Genomic DNA, 20707 nt, shown 5'->3' with positions numbered 1-20707 from the left:
TGTTACAGTGGCTCCAGGTTTGGTAAGATGAGTCCACCCAGTGAGAACCGCCTTCGAGACCCTCTCTCCTTGAGCTCGTAGATGCATTTTGGTACGGGTTTTCCAGTACGCATAGTTGTTACATGTCAGTTCAGGAAGTGGCCTATGTCGTTCCATTCTGCAAGACTCAACGCACAGTGAGGAAAAACAGAATAACCAGGAAAACAGAATAAAGAATAGACAACGACGTCTTTAGTTCAAGAAACAAGAGAAAGCCAGATCGGTTAGACTAATATTTTAAGTCCCCAGGCTCCCATACCAATTGAAAAAGATCGTGGATCTTGAATGCAGGCAAACTCCTAAAGGTTCCTACTCAATTTTAATTTCACTTAAAATTGGACTAGCTCCAGGATCTACGCTAGAAAGAATAAAGAACACAATATAAGAAATGTAAAAGGAACCAGACACCAAAAATGTTCACGCAGTTTGGAGCCTCACTCTCCCGAAACCACTCTATCTATCTCACGAAATCTTGCTTCTTTTATGGGAATTTCTTCAGCTGGTGGACGCTGGCCTCTGGCCGAAGTTTTGAGCCTTTGACAGAGCTTTGTTTCTTGGCCAGCGGTTTCCTATTTTCTTTTTTTTTTTGTTTTTTTGTTTCATAATAAATGTCACTGCCGATTCAGCCACCAACCTTTCAAGAAAGTTGCAGTAGTTCCAAAGATCTAAAGTTTAAGGTTTTCGCCAGATCTGGATAAAGAGGTGTGGTTGCAGTATATTTCGCAAACAAATAATTACTCGGAGTACCTAGTTATCAATCCACAGGGAAGTGGGGCGTATCAACCACTACCTACTAATCTATTCGTTTGAAGCTAATCCTAATGAAAGACATGGATGGTTGATTAAAACTAATTTAAAAGCAAAGTAGCAGGTTTGTGAAAACAATAGAGAGTGAATGAGATTCTTGGGATTCAAATGTTTAATCGCCTAGTGCCAATCTAAAGTGCAATATTTAATCCGGGTTTAAACAAGTGTGAGAATGCAACAATGGAAAGAGTTACTCTCGTACACTCTAGCCTAAAACAAGTGAATATTCACTTCCGTGATATAAGTACTCAACAATATAAGAACATGCATTCATAATAAATTCCTAACTACTACCATCTCCCGATGTGCAATAATCAAGAATTAATTCCTTAACAAATATGCCATCTCCTAAGGTGCAACAGTTAAGTGCAATTATGTGTGTGTCCTAAATTATGCCTACTTTCCGTTATGACACAAAGATAGCTATGAAACGAGTAACTATGGCCACTAATTACAAGCATCAACAATATAATTCACAATTGCAACATAAGTATAAAACCCAAATATTAATACATTAAGAATCTGAGAAATAGGCACATAGGTTCATAAACACTTTTTACCCAAGAATCTCTAAAGTAACTTAGCCACGCAGGGCTAAGATAGAATCAATAACAATAATAGAGAGTTTACAAATAATCAAAGAGAGTACAAGAATAAACCAAGTGATTTTCTCAAATCTCCCTAGCTTTCTTCTTTCTTCGCAAGACAACTTGTAGGTCTTAATTCTCTTATTTCTTGTCTCCAAAACACAGCTTGAATCTTCTAGGGTTGAGAAAGACGTGATTTTATAGCGGCAACCAAGCTGAGGGAAAAAGAGGAAATTTCCGCGCGAAACTAGACCTGGCCCATCCAGACCGTTCGACGCGTCGAACTAAGGCATCATTTACTCAGCTACTTACTGGGACGTCTCGACGCGCCAAATCTTTTGTGTACGCACCTTTCGGTCCACTTTGACTCCAAACTTGTCCTAGAACTTCCCTTGCTTTTGCAATAGACCTACAATGGTTCCAAAACACTAATAAACACCGTAAAACATTCAAAACAAGTGTAAACCATATCTAAATGATAAAACAAGGAAATATGCCACTAAAGTATCAATTTCATGAACTTAATCCCAACAAATATATTCAAACTAACACAAGAAACATGTACAATTAGGCTCACATCAAACTCTGTCACACTTAAACCTTTGTTTGTCCTCAAGCAAAACCATTGAATAAATCACAAGTCAAGCACAACAATCCCTCTTATTCTCTCTTGCACAATCATACCACCAACCAACTTGCCACAAAACAACAAGCCTCAAGAATCATATCAACTTGGCACATAAGACCGATTCTCAAGCCAATAACCAAGCACCAAAATTATTAAAGTGCATGAGGATCAAGTGTGCACAAATACTAAGTTAAGATTAAGCAAATAACGGCTTTGATTGAGATCCCATAGGCTTGCCTTTAATACTCCCACCGGCTCAACTCTAAGACTACATGCTAAGATCAAATAGGTCTTTGTAAAGCTTGTAAGGGGCTACGGGTGAATGGCTAAGAAAGAAGCTAAGTGGTGAGGAAAATCCACAAAAGGAGAGAATATCACAATTATCCATCATTTCTAAGCTTTATAAAAGATAAGACAATAACAACCCAAGGAGCAAACTTCAACTCAAGAACAAAGCAGCATTCCAGTGAAGTGGGGGTCTAAACAACAAACTTTCAAACTCTTATTCTTATTTTTTTTTTCTTTTCTCTTTTTGATTATTTTCTTTGGACTTCTTTTGAACAAACAATCAAGGAAACCAACTTTAAACCAACAATTAAGACCCCCACAGTTAAACATTTGTAACAAAAATTGCTTTTAGGTACAAACTCCATAAAGATCTCTTCTAGAAGAATATTAAAGACAAAAGCTTCAATCTGTCAAGGGTGGAGGGGAAAACATTTGGCTAAAGTCCGGGGCCGTTTACTAACTGGAAATTTCTGGGAATTTCCGAAAACTGGAAAATAGAAAACAGAAAACATGTTTACTAACACAGTTTCCATTTTCAAAACTGAAAATAATTTCTGGAAATTTCTGAAAAACTGAAAGACACTGAAAAACTGTTTCCAAAATAGAAAACAGAATCATCTATCATCTATTTAGTTATATGTCACTATAACCACATTACTATGATTACATTCATTATCATCTTATTTTACTTATCACTATCTTCTATCTTTTCTACTTACCTTACTTATTTAAACATAATTTATTTTCTTACACTTTAAAGTTAGACATTATTTACATTATCAAAATTAAGAATTAAACTCTATATAATTTTTTAGATTTTGATTGAACTCAATAGATTATTAGTTCAAATTTTTTTAATTATGTTACATCATAATACAAGTTCGGTCTAGATATCGGATATTGAAATCTCACATATATTAGAATTCAAAGTAAAAGTTATATATTCATATACATGTCATTCAAATGAATATATCCAAAAAAAAATATTTTAAATATTAGCTCAAAAATATTAATATTATCTAAACTAAATTTTAGGTGAAAACTAAAAAATTAGAAAACAAAAAAACAGAGAACAGTTTTATGTTAGTAAACAAGTTTTCTAAACAAAAAACTGAGAATGAAAACTGAGAAATTATAAAACGAAAACAGAGAACAGTTTTCTTTTAGTAAACGGACCCCTTCCAGGGTTTTGATGTGGGTTAACACAAAGAAAAACAATCACAATAATGGGATACGTGCTTAGCACTTATTTAAACAATTAAAATGCTCAAAGGGGACACAAGGGGTAAAAACATATATAATGGTAGGCTTACAAGCTATGGGCTAAACAAAAATGGCCTAAATCACTTCAAAACATGCAAAAATTAGACTTCGCTTAGGGAGTACTGAGGCAAGTTCTAGCAAAACACCCATGACCGGAATCTCACATCAGCTTTCACTTGCAATGCAAAACACACAAGATCAAGAATTAATCCAATTATTCAGTGGTTAACAAAGCTATTGGCAAGGGAATAGATCAATCATATCTTACACCTTAAATCATCAATCACAAATTGAATTGCAACAAGTACCATCAAAACAAACCATAAACCCACAAGAGAGAGGAATTGTAACTGCATGCTATAACATGTAACCTATTAACAAAAATAACATGAATCATCCAAGCAAACTTTTTGAAAATTACCCCAAATTTTGGTTCCTCCCCCACACTTAAAATTTTGCATCGTCCTCGATGCAAAACAAAAGAAAAGGAGAACAAGAGAAAAGAGAAAGATAAAAAGCAATAAAAATAACACGAACTAAAATATGCTAAATAAAAGAATAAAGTAAGATGAAAATAATAAAAGGCAATAAACTAAATTGCAATATGAAAGATAACATGGGGTGCCTCCCATGAAGCGCTAAGTTTAACGCAGCTAGCTCGACGTAACCTCATTATGGAGTGATCATCCAGGTTGATCCGCAAGATTCACCTCTACACCGAAGAAATTGTTCCAGTTTACATGCTTCTTATGTGCTATCTCAAAACTGGGATCTAGATGCACAAAGGGCTTGCTATTTACCATAGAACAATTCTCAACATTATGAGACTTTGGCTCACCATGAACATCAAATTCAACTTTCTCTTCCCCAAAATAAAAAATCATGGATCCCTTCCTTGCATCAGTTATTGTTCCAGTTGTGGCTAAGAAAGGCCTTCCTAAGATGATTGGAACATCGGAATTTTCTTGCACATCTATCACTATAAAATCACATGGCACAAAGTACTTGTCCACACGAACTGGGACATCCTCAAAAATTCCTATAGGGCTCCTAGTAAATTGGTCTGCGAATTGCAATGTAAGTTGGACCGGCTGTGAATCTCGCAATTTCAACTTTTGGCAAAGAGATAGTGGCATGATATTAACAATGGCTCCTAGATCATAAAAGGATCTCTTGATTGTACAACCACGAATAACACAAGGGATTGTGAATTTCCCCGGATCTCTATGCTTACGCAGGTTCCTTCCTTCATCATGAGACAATGCCTGATACTCTTGAGTCATAGCAACAATCTCATGCTCCCCAAATTTTCTCTTCTTAGCAAGAATATCCCTCAAAAAATTTCCATAAGAAGGAACTTGAGAAAGCAAATCAAGCAAATGAATTGATAATTTCAAACTCTCTACTAACTCCAAAAATTTTCTCCGCCTACTATCTCATTAACTTATTTTTGCAATTTTTGAGGGAATGGCAATGGTGGTTCATACCTTGTTGGTTTGGCTTCAAAGCAGCTGGTCTAACTTCTCCCTCCTCAAGTTTCTCCTCAATCTCCACATCAACAATTTTACTTGCAATTGATGTGTCAATTGGAAGAGATGGTTCTCCAAGTATCTTACCACTCCTAGTGACAATTTCATTGACATGTTCCCTTAGATTCTTGGGGCGAGCGGGCAACTTCCCAGTGACTCTAGTGCTAGAGGTTGAGGCTTGATTAGCAATTTGATTTTCTAGCATTTTATTATGGCCACTCAATTGATCCAACCTCTCAGACACTTGTTTGATCATCTCCTCGCTTTGCAATTGAGATTTTAGCATCATGCTCATCATGGCTTTCAAGTTTGGTTGTGGTAGGGCTTCCAAAGCGTGTAATGGGGGTCTAGGTTGAGATTGCATACCTTGGAATTGTTGCCCTTAGAAACCTGGTGTGTAACACCCCTATTTTTCATACAATCGAGTGATATGCACATTTTACACTCATATTTTAGGTACATTTTTATAATAATTTTGCATTGGTTATTTAATATTATCTAATAATTAGTTCTTTTATATATAATATATAATATAATATATAATATATAATATATATAATAATTAATATATAAATATATATATATATATATATATATATATATATATATGTTACGTACTGTATACTAAATATATATAATATATAATATATAATATAATATATATATATATATATATATATATATATATATATATATATATATATATTATAATATATAAGAATACATACTAATATATATATTACGTACTACTAGTAAAAAAAAAAATAAATAAATAAATATAATATTTTAATTTGTTTGCTTTCCTAACAAAACGTATGGTGCAGCAGCAAAAATAAAGTCAATGGGAGCTATTCCAAGGCATTATTACAAGGAGTTTCAACATATGGCACAAAAGTAGGAAACAAGTGGTAGGAAATAGTTTAGGTTTATTTTTAGAATGCTATAAATAGTAGAAGTTTCTTATTAATTGCAGGGTGCTTCAGATTGTTGTTCATGATATGTTATGAGTTTTGGGAATTTCATTTCTATTTACTTCGCAAATAACTTTTTTTGCTTGGGGACAAGCAAATGTCTTAGTGTGGGGGAATTTGATATGCACATTTTACACTCATATTTTAGGTACATTTTTATAATAATTTTGCATTGGTTATTTAATATTATCTAATAATTAGTTCTTTTTATATATAATATATAATATAATATATAATATATAATATATATAATATATAATATATATAATAATTAATATATAAATATATATATATATATATATATATATGTTACGTACTGTATACTAATATATATATATATATATATATATATATATATATTATAATATATAAGAATACATACTAATATATATATATTACGTATTACTAGTAAAAAAATAAATAAATAAATAAATATAATATTTTAATTTGTTTGCTTTCCTAACAAAACGTATGGTGCAGCAGCAAAAATAAAGTCAATGGGAGCTATTCCAAGGCATTATTACAAGGAGTTTCAACATATGGCACAAAAGTAGGAAACAAGTGGTAGGAAATAGTTTAGGTTTATTTTTAGAATGCTATAAATAGTAGAAGTTTCTTATTGTAAAATGTTCATTCTTCCCTTCTCGATTAATCTTTAAAGTTGTTATCAATGTCCATTTGTGGCTAATTTCTAGTTGGTTTAGTGAATTGAAGCCCCGGAGTTCATAACGCTGTAAGGTTATTTATTTATTTTTATTATATAATTTTTATGCATTTGGGTATTAAATATTCTTCTAAGTTATTTGAATAGTTGTATCATTTAATTGCTAGGGAGGCCTACTAGTTATTTACTTGATATAATTATTTGCTATATTAGATAATGTTGTGCTACAAATTATTCTAATATTCAGTAGCAACTGGGTTAATTATTGACGGCTTAGTGATAATTGGACTCGGGTAGAATATTTTCCTAAATTAAATGCAACCGCTTGTGCTTGTGTTATTTAGTTTGTCGGTTTTCCTAGTTCCTATTGCTGCTATTAAATTAAATCTATAGCGCTTGTCTTAGGTTATTTAGTAGTTAGGGGTAATTAAACCGCTTGTGCTTTATTTACCTACAACTAAGGGAAAACAGAAAGGAAATAATTTCACGACAAATATTCAATTGCATATTAATTACTTTATTAATCAATTATCAGTGTTGAATTCCGGTGGTGGATCTTTACTAACCAAGGTTTCTTATTATAAGTGTTTTCGATATATTATTTTCATTGCTTTATTCATTCAATTAAATTTCTTGTTTATTTAAATTCTCGTTTATTTTATCTTTATTCTCGATATATTCCAAACCCCCTACCTTTAATTTGAGCACAAAAGTTAAACTAGTTACTCCTCGTGGGATCGATCCTTACTCCCGCTACTACGTTTGTAAGGTTTTAATTTGGGAGCCTACGACAGCTCACCAAATTTTGGCGCCGTTGCCGGGGAGATTTTCTAGCTTATTTTGTGTTTGTTTATTTATTTAATTATTTATTTTGTTATTTGTTTATTTGTTTTTCAATTTGTCCCAAACGAAAATAAAAGTAGTAATTTTCTTTTCTTTCATTACTTTTACATAATTGCAAATCAAAATATATTTTCTTTTTGTTTATGCCTATAACTCGATCTGCTAATCAAGAACTCTTGCCGTACTATCCAGAAATTGAAAGAACTATACGCAGGTGGAAGAAACAAGCTTTGAGAAAATTGGAGTTTAGTGATCTGGCTACCGATTCTACCAATTCTGATTTAGAAGAGGAACTCATGGCTCAAAATCGGACTTTAAAAGAGCTTGGAGCTCCAAATTTGGATCAGCAACCTTTATGCATTACTTTTCCCACTCTGGATGCTAATATACAATTTGAACTAAAATCTGGGTTAATTCATCTTTTGCCTTCTTTTCATGGACTTGCAGGTGAAGATCCGCACAAACACTTAAAGGAATTTCATGTGGTGTGTTCGAGTATGAAACCCACAGGGGTTACTGAAGAACAAATCAAGTTGAGAGCCTTTCCCTTTTCGTTGAAAGATTCAGCGAAGGATTGGCTATACTATCTACCTTCTGGGAGCATCACCACATGGAATAACTTAAAGACATCATTCCTTGAAAAATATTTCCCAGCTTCAAGGGCGGCCAACATTAGGAAAGAAATCTGTGGTATAAGGCAAAACAATGGAGAGTCCCTGTATGAATATTGGGAGCATTTCAAGAAACTATGTGCAAGCTGCCCACACCATCAAATTAGTGATCAATTACTCATTCAATACTTTTATGAAGGACTTTTTCCAATGGATAGAAGCATGATTGATGCCGCAAGCGGTGGTGCTTTAGTTGACAAGACACCAGACGCTGCAAGAACTCTAATTGCAAACATGGCTGCAAATTCTCAACAGTTTGGCAATAGACTTGTCCAACCGTCTAAGCAAGTGAATGAGGTAAATATTTCTGCTCTTGAACAACAAATTACTGGTTTAACTACTCTTGTTCGTCAATTAGCAGTAGGCAATATGCAAACTGTAAAAGCATGTGGAATTTGCTCGGTAGTTGGGCACCAAACTGATGCCTGCCCAACTCTTCAAGAAGAACCTATTGAACAAGTCAACATGGCTGGAGGTTTTCCTAGACAACCTCAAGGTAAGTATGATCCATTTTCTAATAAATATAATCCTGGATGGAGGGATCACCCGAACCTTAGCTATGGGAACTCACAAGGGAACCAGTTTGTTCAGAATCGTTCCAACTTTCAACAGTACAGACAACCATTTCCTTCAAGACAACAACCAACCCAAAGCTCTAGCTCAGGTATGAATTTAGAAGATATTGTTAAATCTCTTGCTACTAACACTTTGCAGTTTCAACAAGCAACACAACTATTCCAACAAGAGACAAGAGCTAGTATTCAAGAAACAAAGGCTAGTATTCAAGACTTGGAAAGACAAATGGGCCAACTAGCAACTACGGTAAGTCGGTTAGAAGCACAGAGTTCTGGCAAACTACCCTCTCAAACGGTGGTTAATCCAAAAGAAAATGTAAGTGCAATTACTGCGAGAAGTATGTCGCTGGAAAAGAATGTTGATTTAGACAAGGAAACAAGTGCAGGTAACATTGTCAATAATAAAGAGACGTCCCATGTTAAGCTTTCTTCTTTTTCTGATTATGAACCAGTACCCCCATTTCCTCAAGCTCTTTTAGAACCAATAAGAGGAAACTCAAATAACGATTTATATGAGACCTTTCGTGAATGTGAGAGCAATAAACCATTTTTAGATTCTATGAAAAAGGTACCTCGCTATGCAAATTTACTAAAAGAGGTATGCACATTGAAAAATAAACAAAATAAAGGAGTTGAGGAAAGGAAAGTGCATGAGAATGTCTCTATGGCTAGTCAAAGCAATCTTCCTGAAAAGTGCAAAGACCCAGGTATGTTTACTATTCCATGCATGATAAGTGGGGTGAAATTTGAAAATGCTATGTTAGATTTAGGAGCTTCTATTAATGTCATGCCATATTCTGTTTATACTTCTTTAAATCTTGGACCCCTGAATAAATCTAGTATAATAATTCAATTGGCTGATGGATCTACTACATATCCTAGGGGTGTGATTGAGGATTTGATTGTTGAAGTTAATAACTTGGTTTTTCCTGCTGATTTTTATGTGCTTGATATGGAAAATAATAATCATATTTTGTTAGGAAGGCCATTCTTAAAAACTGCAAAAACAAAAATCGATATTCATAGTGGTATGCTTACAATGGAGTCTAATGGTAAACTTGTGGCTGTTAATATATATGATACCATGAAATCTCCTAGTGATGATAATTTTGCAATTTTTGTTGATTCTTTGAAGTTTGTTACATTTGATGAAATTGATTCTAATGAAAATAAAGAAGAAAAAAATAATAAATCATCTTTGAGTCCTAATCTGCATGAAGGGGCTATTTCTTTGAATAATCATAATCATCGAAGGTATTCAAAAAGGCGATGGAAATTTAAAGAAATATCATAAGTCGAGCCAACGACGATAAACCAAGGCGCTGCTTGGGAGGCAACCTAAGGTGTGTTTGTTCCATTCTTTTTCTTTTATTCCCTTTTCTCATTCAATAACCCTTTTTCTGTGCTGTTTTGTTCAACATTGGTGACAATGTTGATAATAAGTGTGGGGGAGGGAATTTAGTTATATTATTTGTTTGCATATGTCAAAATTTTCAAAAATTTTCACAAATATTTTACTAGTATTTTATGCAAAATAAGTATTATTTTGAAAAAAATTTATTATATTTTTTTTCCCTTCTTGGAATTCATAATATGATTGAATAAATAGTTTGGCAAATTGTGATTAGTTTGTTAGCATTTCTTGTTTGATATGTAGTGGCTAGATTAAGTAAGCAATAAACCTGTGAGCCACTGACTGACACTTCGGTCTTATTTTCTTTCTTTTGTGTGATTTCTTCCATAATTTTGTTTCTCTAGAACTTGCCTTGATTCTCTTTTAAAGCTAATTAGACCATGCATGATTCAAATGTGATTAAGGCCATTATTTGATTTTGAGCCTCACTAGCCAAATAACCGGTTTGTCCCATGATTTATTTTCCTTCGTTAACCCACTTTGAGCTTTATGGCCATTCTTTTCTTTATTTTGAACCACATTACAAGCCTTTTATATCTAAAAATAATGCCTTCACCCAGCTGAATAACTAGTGGAGCAAATTTTGAATTATTCTTGTAATCTACGTGAGGTTGTGAGGAAGAAGTGTGGGGGAGGTCACTTTCTTGTGTTAATATGATTGAGAATGAGGTGGGTTGTATCTTCATTACCGATTTGTCGCTGGTCCTCTACGAAAAAGAAAACGATGACAATTCATGATTCCAAAAAAATATGGAGACTGAAAAAAAAAATGAAGAAATGGGAGAAATGATGAATGTATGTTGAAAAAAAAAATGTTGCTGAAATTTATGAGAAAAATGAGAAAGAATCAGCAATTAGTTTTGAGTTGATGCCACTCCTAAATAAATGAAGCAAGGAGAAGTTCTTGTAATTTTGAGGAAGAATTCTATATTTCTGAGAATGATAATTGGGTTGAAATGTCAATAGGAAATGCTTTGAATGAAAAACTGAGGATGTTGATGAGCAAGGGTGTTAGATTCTTTGTATTTAATTGCTCCTCTAGTTTGAAGGTTTTGTTTAAACTACTTTCCTAAAAATTCCCTACCTTAACCCTAGCCTCATTACACCCTGTGAGAAGCCCTTATGATTTGTGTCATGCATGACTCTTGTAGTGGTGATTGAGAAGATATGCAAGCCTATGGTAGATCAATTTTATAGGAATGAACTTGAGTGAAATTTATACCCATCAAACACTTGAGTGATGAGTGATATTCCTGTGAGGGCTTACTTATTTAGCTTTCTCCATTTTCAAACAGGGTGCTAACTTATTAATTGCAGGGTGCTTCAGATTGTTGCTCATGATATGTTATGAGTTTTGGGAATTTCATTTCTATTTACTTCGCAAATAACTTTTTTTGCTTGGGGACAAGCAAATGTCTTAGTGTGGGGGAATTTGATATGCACATTTTACACTCATATTTTAGGTACATTTTTATAATAATTTTGCATTGGTTATTTAATATTATCTAATAATTAGTTCTTTTTATATATAATATATAATATAATATATAATATATAATATATATAATATATAATATATATAATAATTAATATATAAATATATATATATATATATATATATATGTTACGTACTGTATACTAATATATATATATATATATATATATATATATATATTATAATATATAAGAATACATACTAATATATATATATTACGTATTACTAGTAAAAAAATAAATAAATAAATAAATATAATATTTTAATTTGTTTGCTTTCCTAACAAAACGTATGGTGCAGCAGCAAAAATAAAGTCAATGGGAGCTATTCCAAGGCATTATTACAAGGAGTTTCAACATATGGCACAAAAGTAGGAAACAAGTGGTAGGAAATAGTTTAGGTTTATTTTTAGAATGCTATAAATAGTAGAAGTTTCTTATTGTAAAATGTTCATTCTTCCCTTCTCGATTAATCTTTAAAGTTGTTATCAATGTCCATTTGTGGCTAATTTCTAGTTGGTTTAGTGAATTGAAGCCCCGGAGTTCATAACGCTGTAAGGTTATTTATTTATTTTTATTATATAATTTTTATGCATTTGGGTATTAAATATTCTTCTAAGTTATTTGAATAGTTGTATCATTTAATTGCTAGGGAGGCCTACTAGTTATTTACTTGATATAATTATTTGCTATATTAGATAATGTTGTGCTACAAATTATTCTAATATTCAGTAGCAACTGGGTTAATTATTGACGGCTTAGTGATAATTGGACTCGGGTAGAATATTTTCCTAAATTAAATGCAACCGCTTGTGCTTGTGTTATTTAGTTTGTCGGTTTTCCTAGTTCCTATTGCTGCTATTAAATTAAATCTATAGCGCTTGTCTTAGGTTATTTAGTAGTTAGGGGTAATTAAACCGCTTGTGCTTTATTTACCTACAACTAAGGGAAAACAGAAAGGAAATAATTTCACGACAAATATTCAATTGCATATTAATTACTTTATTAATCAATTATCAGTGTTGAATTCCGGTGGTGGATCTTTACTAACCAAGGTTTCTTATTTTAAGTGTTTTCGATATATTATTTTCATTGCTTTATTCATTCAATTAAATTTCTTGTTTATTTAAATTCTCGTTTATTTTATCTTTATTCTCGATATATTCCAAACCCCCTACCTTTAATTTGAGCACAAAAGTTAAACTAGTTACTCCTCGTGGGATCGATCCTTACTCCCGCTACTACGTTTGTAAGGTTTTAATTTGGGAGCCTACGACAGCTCACCATCGAGCCTAGTATAACTATCATGATTAAAGGTCAAAGGGAAAAAAAAAGGTTTAAAGCTTACTAATTACCCAACTAAAATGATAATGGGGATGCTACCGCCGTAGCTACTTATACCGAAGTGACTACCCAGCTAGTCCATAAAAATATCATTCAAAACTAAGAGTCACGGGGTTCACAAACCCAAACTATTAGACTCACATGCTCATCAGTTAACAAAACGGCTCACAGGCCCAAGTGTTTAGCACTAAGCAAAACGAAATTAAGTAGTTCAAAGCTACATAAGTCTAGAATATCAAGGGACATGATTGTAAGTCCATACATAAATACTAGGATCTAATAAACAAAAGAACTAAGCTACTACTAGCTCCACTGTTCGCACTCAGCATTCTTCATCCAATCCTGAAAGGAGTTAAGTAAATATATACAAAAAGATAACCCTTTAGCACGAATGCTAAGTGTAAACAACTCTACACTGTAAAATATATATAGATATATGCTTGGAAAATATATGATTTTATCAACTTGGCATGTTAAGTCAAGTAGGTGAGAACGTGCGCGTTCGCACACACTTAATCAAATCTAAACCATTAAAAAATATTAGATGGATGCACATGATGTGTTCTCACGTTCTCACCTAAGCACATGTTCTCACTGGAACTATACCCTATATATATAGAAGATTGCTCATATGTGGTCATCTCATTAGGGGTGGCGGTGTGGTCGTATCTGTGTCGTTGAATCAGTTTAATCTAACGGTAGTGGCTAATTTTTAGGATTTGAGGATTTTAGCGTGTTTTGGTAAGTGGGGGTGTTATGGTAATTACAGAGGCCATTTATAGCGGCCGGGTTCCAGAAATACACAAACAGTGTTGACAACATGCACCAATAGTGTAATAAAACACACCAGAGTGAAACACACCAATAGTGTAATAAAACACACCAGAGTGAAACACACCAATAGTGTATTCCCGAACACTGTATGATGTATTTATTCATATCAAATGGTGCGATTTTGGTGATGTGAACCTAATTTGTTTATGCTTTTTACCGTGCATTTCATAACATGGATGGTGTATATTTGTATAACAATTGGTGCGGCCGCACTGACCAAACGGGAAGGCGTTGCCGCACCCGAACTTGCCTTCAATGGGAATCTACAAATACACCAGAGTAAGGCTAATAATGCACCAATTACACAAATAAAACACACAACAATGTGATATTCCATAATCTGGTGCCCTATGACGAGTGTACCCTTGCAGTTCGCTGGGTAGGAAAACGTGCGCGAAAATACTGGAAGAATCTTGATTAATGTGATTCATTGGATCTATCTAATCTAATGGCCTGTAATTGACCATATGACCACACCTAACAACATGGCTGCACCTGATCACCCCCATATATATATATATATATATATATATATATATATATATATATATATATATATATATATATATATATATATAGAGGCGAGTTCAGGTGCGGCGGTGTCCTTAGGTGCGGCGGTGCGGCGTCACCAATAGTTCAACAAATATACACCATTAACGTTAGAAAAATACACCATAAAAATACACACAAATTAGGTACGCATCACCAAAAATACACCATTAGGCGTGAGAAAAAACACCATACAGTGTTTGGAAATACACTATTGGGGTGTGATGAGTTATATGGTGTATTTTTTGGGTCTGTTGTGTATTCTGTGATTTTTTTTGCATTTCATTGTGGTGCGTTTCCCTTACACTGTTGGTGCATGTTGATAACACTGTTGGTGTATTCTGTAACCCCGCCGCACCGCCGCACGGGAAGTGTCTGCCGCACGGGAACTTTTTCCTATATATATATATATATATATATATATATATATATATATATATATATATATATATATATATACTAGTTTTACATGTGCATTGCGCGAATGAGTTAATGCGCAATGTTTATAATTAAATAAATATTTGAAAGTATATCAATGCAAGATTATATATGAGAAGTTCATACATAATTAATTTGATGTCGAATTTGTTTATTTCAATATGTAAGTCATAATATATAAATACAATGTAATATAGGAGGTTCATTATAATTGTTACTAAATTTTCTTTAAATAGTAACCAAATATTTTTGTTGCAAAGGGTTCTAATATATTTAATGAATGCACATATATACAAGATCAATGGATGAATCAACGGTACCAGTCCTTTAGGTATTTTGCGCAGTGTTCATTTGGTTAAACCATTATTGTTGAATAAATTTTTATAGATAAAGAAATTCCTAATTTAAGGAATTTAGATGTAGTAAAAATTTATTTAAAAATTTTAATTATAATGTAACCCACAGATATTTGACGATTAGTTTGGTTATTCAACAGTTTGAAGCAAAAATTTGTTCCAAACCCCTGAAAATACAAAACATTGCAATTTACAATATTTTCACTTAGCGTTTTTGAGAATGATTTTCCCAACACCTCTATATTTAAAAAAAAAAAATTACTGTAGAGCCATCCATTTCGACTCCTTGAATAACAAGAGCCAATTTCACTGGCTCACTGCTTGCCCATCAATGAATGGGCAAGCTTAATTTTTAAATTGGAGCCTTACGACTCCTTTTATAGGAGCCTCAAGGCTCCCATGCCACTTTTCCCATCGATGTGGGAAAAGTGGCAAAACTAAGGATGTCGAACGTTCGGCTCCCCATATGTTTTATTATTTTTATTTTATTTTATTTCTTTTATTAAATTATTATTATTATTATTATTATTATTATTATTATTATTATTATTATTATTTTAAAACAATTATTATTATTATTATTATGAAATATATGTATACCCTTAGGTCATTTTTACATGTTAATCTAAACAGTTAATTTTTTCAAATATCTTTTTACCAAACATTGATATAATTTGCTGGTCAAATCCGCTAACCGCTAACTGCTGATTATAAAACAAGGACATTGCGAGTTAGTTCTTACTTCAATTAGTTGTGTGATTTGAATACTCTCTTTGTCAACAAATCCCTCAAATAGTTAATATGTTGGCATTATTAATTATAGTTTTTAAAATTTTTTCATGGTATTAATAAAATACTTGGTAAATAAATATATAGCCTTATTTTGTATTATAACTTTGATATTTAATTTAAAAATAGTGCACAAAAAAAAAATAATAGACAATGTAGTGAATATAATCAATTGATGAATTTGAATGTAAAGAATTTTTACAGTGGAGAAATATAGCCACAATATAACTAATAAAATTATTTCTCTTAACTAATTTATTGATAATGAATAATTTTTTTTTATAAAGACATTGTAGCGATAATGTAGCGAATATAATCAATTGATGAATTTGAATGTAAAATATTTTTATATTGTAGAAAATAAAGACAAAATAACTAATGAAATTATTTCTCTTATTTAATTTATTGATAATGAATAAATTTTTTTGAATAAAGACATTGTAGACACATAATTCTAAATTAAAGAAATGTATATGTATTATTTTTGTTGTAGCTGCTAAATTATTATTTAATTTAATAAGACTAAAATAGAGTATTAATTATGCCAATTTTGATTGGAATGGAGTTCGAACCTAAGACCTTTCTTATTGAAATCAATGAGTAAGTTAACGGTGAACTAACAGAAATTAACGGAAAAGATAATACTGAAAAGTTAACGGATAATCATATTCATTAAGGATAAATTATGAAATCTTAATGAAAAATTAAAATCTGATCAATCTGAGCCATTCATTTGATTAAAAGATTTGACCTGTCATTTTTTCAACCCAGTATAGGCCTAACTCTCTTGGGCTCTTATTAGTATAGTAGATATATGTGTGTGTGTATATATATATATATATATATATATATATATATATATAGGGAAGGGTTCAGGTGCCGGTATAGCTTCCCGTGCAGTTGTGCGGTTAGATCTTAGCCGTTGATCAAATTTAGATCAAAGGCTCAAATCAATGAAAATTTAAAAAAAAATGCGCGTGTCTGGAAGAAAGAAGCATAAGCTAAAAATGGCGCACCTTAAGTGATAGAAGCACGCACCTTAAGTGGTAGATCTTAAGCACAAATTCACGCACATTAAGTACAAAACCCACACACATTAAGCACAAATCCCATGCACTTTAAATATTAACTCACAGAATTTAAGTTTCAACAACTACTGACATTAAGCACAAACTCATGTCTCACGCACATTAAGCACAAAACCCACGCACTTTAAGTATTAACTCACAGACCTTAAGTTTTAACAACTACTGACATTAATCACTAACCTCACACACATTAAGCACAAATTTGCCTCCGCATTTTTTTTTAAATTTTGGCAATCCTGGACGTTGATTTAAGCGAGATGAATGACCCAGATTAAACCGCACAACCGCACCTAGGCACCCTAACCGCACCAGAACCTAATACTCTCTCTCTCTCTCTCTCTCTCTATATATATATATATATATATATATATATATATATATATATATATATATATGTATATATATATAAGAAAGTTCAAATGCGGCGGGGTCTTCCCGTGCGGCGGTGCTGCGGAATTTCAGAATACACCAACGGTGTTAACAATATGCACCAACACTGTAAGGAAAACACACTACAATGAAATGCAATAAAACATCAAAAAATACACAACAGACCCAAAGAAACACACCATATAACTCACCACCCTCAATGGTGTATTTCCGAACAGTGTATGGTGTTTTTACTCACACCTAATGGGGTGTGTTTGGTGATGCGTACCTAATTTTCCTCTGTTTTTTGTGATGTTTTTTCCGAATGTTGATGGTGTATATTTGTTGAACTATTGGTGATGCCGCACCGTAAGACACCGCCGCACCTGAACTCGCATATATATATATATATATATATATATATATATATATATATATATATATATATATATATATATATATATATATACACACACACACACACACACACACACACATACAGCTTAGATATTGGACTGATATACAAGTATACTTCATTTCAATAGTCTAACTCATGGACAAGGATATACGATTGATAAGCACTACCGAACATGCTTAAGATTCACTTGAACAAGTAAGAACATGAGATGGCATGCAATCTAGTGGATGTCATAATTAAGGAAAAGGAAGAATATAACATTCTAACTTGCAAGGCTATAGCCTGCTTAACTATGGTAAGTAAATAACATGCTGTTTCAATCATTCTTTCCAATGGTATTTCAATCATGGACATATAGCAAGGGAAAGACATGACAAAATAGGGCTAGTTATGTAACTAGTAATGCACTCTCACTCTCATAAGTAGTATAGCAGGAATCACCATCATTCTCATGAACCACAACTATACTATAGATGTTTGAGTATCCATGGGTTATACCATAGGCTCTTGCCCTCCTAGCTTGTATCCGTCCTTCCTTCTTTAACTAGGTCCACCTCCTAATACCCGAAACAAGATAATAGGATACATTATCATACACAACTACATATCATTCATACCCGCATAAAATAGTGAGAATGGAAGATAGGAGAAGAATGGGAAGACAAATGATCATCAGGAAATGGAGAATAACAAAGGAAGTAGAAGGAATAAATCTGACAAAGCTTGGGGTCTCCTGTTAGTTTCTTCCTTGCAAGAGAAATGAAGTGGAGAGGTAGAGAGTGGAGGGATTAGGAAATGAATGGAATAGTGCCATTATATAGGGCACAAAACCCTAGGTTCTAGAGGTGCACGACTAGGAGGGTATTTCGGCCATTTTCACGAATTAAATATCGGGTTATAATTTTGGGTCAAAATTCGGGCTATAATACTGGGTCACGAATTAAATATCGGGGATTAGGAAATGAATTAAAATACTAGGGATGTGATAGACTCATTTTAAAATAAGGTTTTAAGAGAAAACTTGTTTATTAGGTTCACAGGTTCCTCTCAGATTGACTTTTGGGTTAACTTTTTGATAAAATGATATTTCTTTCAAATTGAGTTTTGAAAATGTAACTACATACATAATCATTGTAAGAAATAAATAAATGTATGGATTAGTTTTAAATAAATTACTATAAGGGTTCTAGGAGTAAATATTTTATTTTACTAGTCTTTAATTATTATATGGAACAAAATATGATAAAGAATTGGGTTAAACTCATAAGATAGATTTAATTAGAAGGTCGAAATTTTTGTGTTGTTACATGGTGGTCCTTGATAAGCCTCAAAATATGCTAGTTTTTAGGAGCCTTTGATAGGAGTTTTGTGCTCATTTTAGTCGGAAAGTCTTGCTTTTTATAGTAAAATGTCCCAAAAGCACGATCTAGTACGGAAATACCTTCCTATTTATATTTTACATGTTTTCAGGTGTTTTGGCCGGAAAAAGTGGTAAAATGAGTCAAAAAGAGTAAAGCCGAGAAAGGAGCGCACACAAGGACCGAACACGCCGTGGCCATGCACGAGAGAAGGAGGAAATGGGAATTATTTCCCATTTACACTCCGATTTACAACGTGAGAGCAGCGTAAATAGGGCAAGGCAAAACCAAGGGAGAGTTATTTCCAATTTACACTCTGATTTACAGCGTAAGAGCTAGTGTAAATCCGAACTTAAGGAGCCGGAAGCTAGAGGACACAGAAGAGCATTATTTCCCATTTACGCAACAATTTACGCTGTAAATGCGTGCGTAAATGGGTGGCCGAAGGAAAATTGCTATTTAAGGGCAAAATTCTGATTTGGAAGGGAGTTCCACAATTTTTAGAGAGAAGTTTTCTTAGGGAAGTTCTAGATCTAGGGTAGTTTATTTTCATTTTCTCTTTCTAGGTTTTAGCAAAAAAATCCAGTAGATTTGTAAGAATATTGGAAGAATTCAAGGGGCTTGCATCTTGGATCTTCATTTCTTACACACCATTTGTGACAACCCAAAATTTAATTTTATAAATCCAATTTTTAGAAATTACAAAGTAGCCATTTTCACTCCATTAAAAAATTTTGCGATAAATTGGAGTTTGAATAAATTATTTTGAGTACTTTTTAAATTAATTCAACACAAAACTTATTTTAATTCCAAAATCCTAAATTTTCGGGTACTTCGCGTACCAAGTTTTTAAACTGAGAAACCAATCTGAGTGAGACCGGGAGAAATCTGGACCAACTGTTTGTTTAGAAATCATCTTTGGAAAAATCCATTTTGACCCTTAAACTATTTAAAACCACTCTTCTAGACATGGTCCATGAAGCTTGGTAGACCACAACCCTCCAACCCCTTTGTCTGATCTCCTTAGAACAATCACCAAAATTACCATTTTGCCCTCCACCAATCATTGAGTATCATCCTAGGGTTTTGCACCCTATAAAACCCACCTTATTCCTTCATTGATTCCCTGATCTCTTTCTTTGCCTCACCATGGTTTTGTCTGCCAAGTAGGAAGAAGAACGACAGTAAGTTTCATCTTCATTTCCCTTCAATCTTAGCCTTGCATTTTCCTTCTACCTTTCATCCATTCTCTGAGGTTCTACTCTAAGCTTTGTATGGTTTTTTTGGGGAGTTTAGGTGGTGAAGGAGGTGCTAACTAAGTTGGGAGGAAGAAGAGATCCAAGCAAGAAGAAGATGTCTTCAAAGGTATAACCCCTAGGAGAGGGCCGGTG

At 33.0% G+C, this 20707-nt stretch overlaps 1 protein-coding gene across 1 annotated transcript; it reads right to left on the bottom strand.

Annotated features, from left to right (window-relative positions):
- Positions 1-4295: 4295 nt before the first annotated feature.
- On the bottom strand, positions 4296-5439 carry LOC109171677. The gene is made up of 2 exons (XM_019320746.1): positions 5100-5439; positions 4296-4969 (listed from the first exon to the last, which is right to left on the bottom strand). Exons 1-2 carry the CDS (start codon positions 5437-5439, stop codon positions 4296-4298), a joined length of 1014 nt encoding a protein of 337 aa, XP_019176291.1.
- Positions 5440-20707: the final 15268 nt, after the last annotated feature.

The sequence above is a fragment of the Ipomoea nil genome, unplaced genomic scaffold (assembly GCF_001879475.1).
Source record: "Ipomoea nil cultivar Tokyo-kokei standard unplaced genomic scaffold, Asagao_1.1 scaffold0327, whole genome shotgun sequence".
NCBI lineage: Eukaryota > Viridiplantae > Streptophyta > Magnoliopsida > Solanales > Convolvulaceae > Ipomoea > Ipomoea nil.
This window is presented reverse-complemented; position numbering and strand designations above follow the sequence as displayed.

Bases quoted from the DNA above. Each gene is read 5' to 3' on its own strand.
- LOC109171677 (XM_019320746.1), bottom strand. From the start codon at position 5,439: ATGATGAGCATGATGCTAAAATCTCAATTGCAAAGCGAGGAGATGATC. The intron at 4,970-5,099 runs GTATGAACCACC...TGCTTTCTCAAG, and splicing joins TTTGAAGCCAAACCAACAAG to TTCCTTCTTATGGAAATTTT.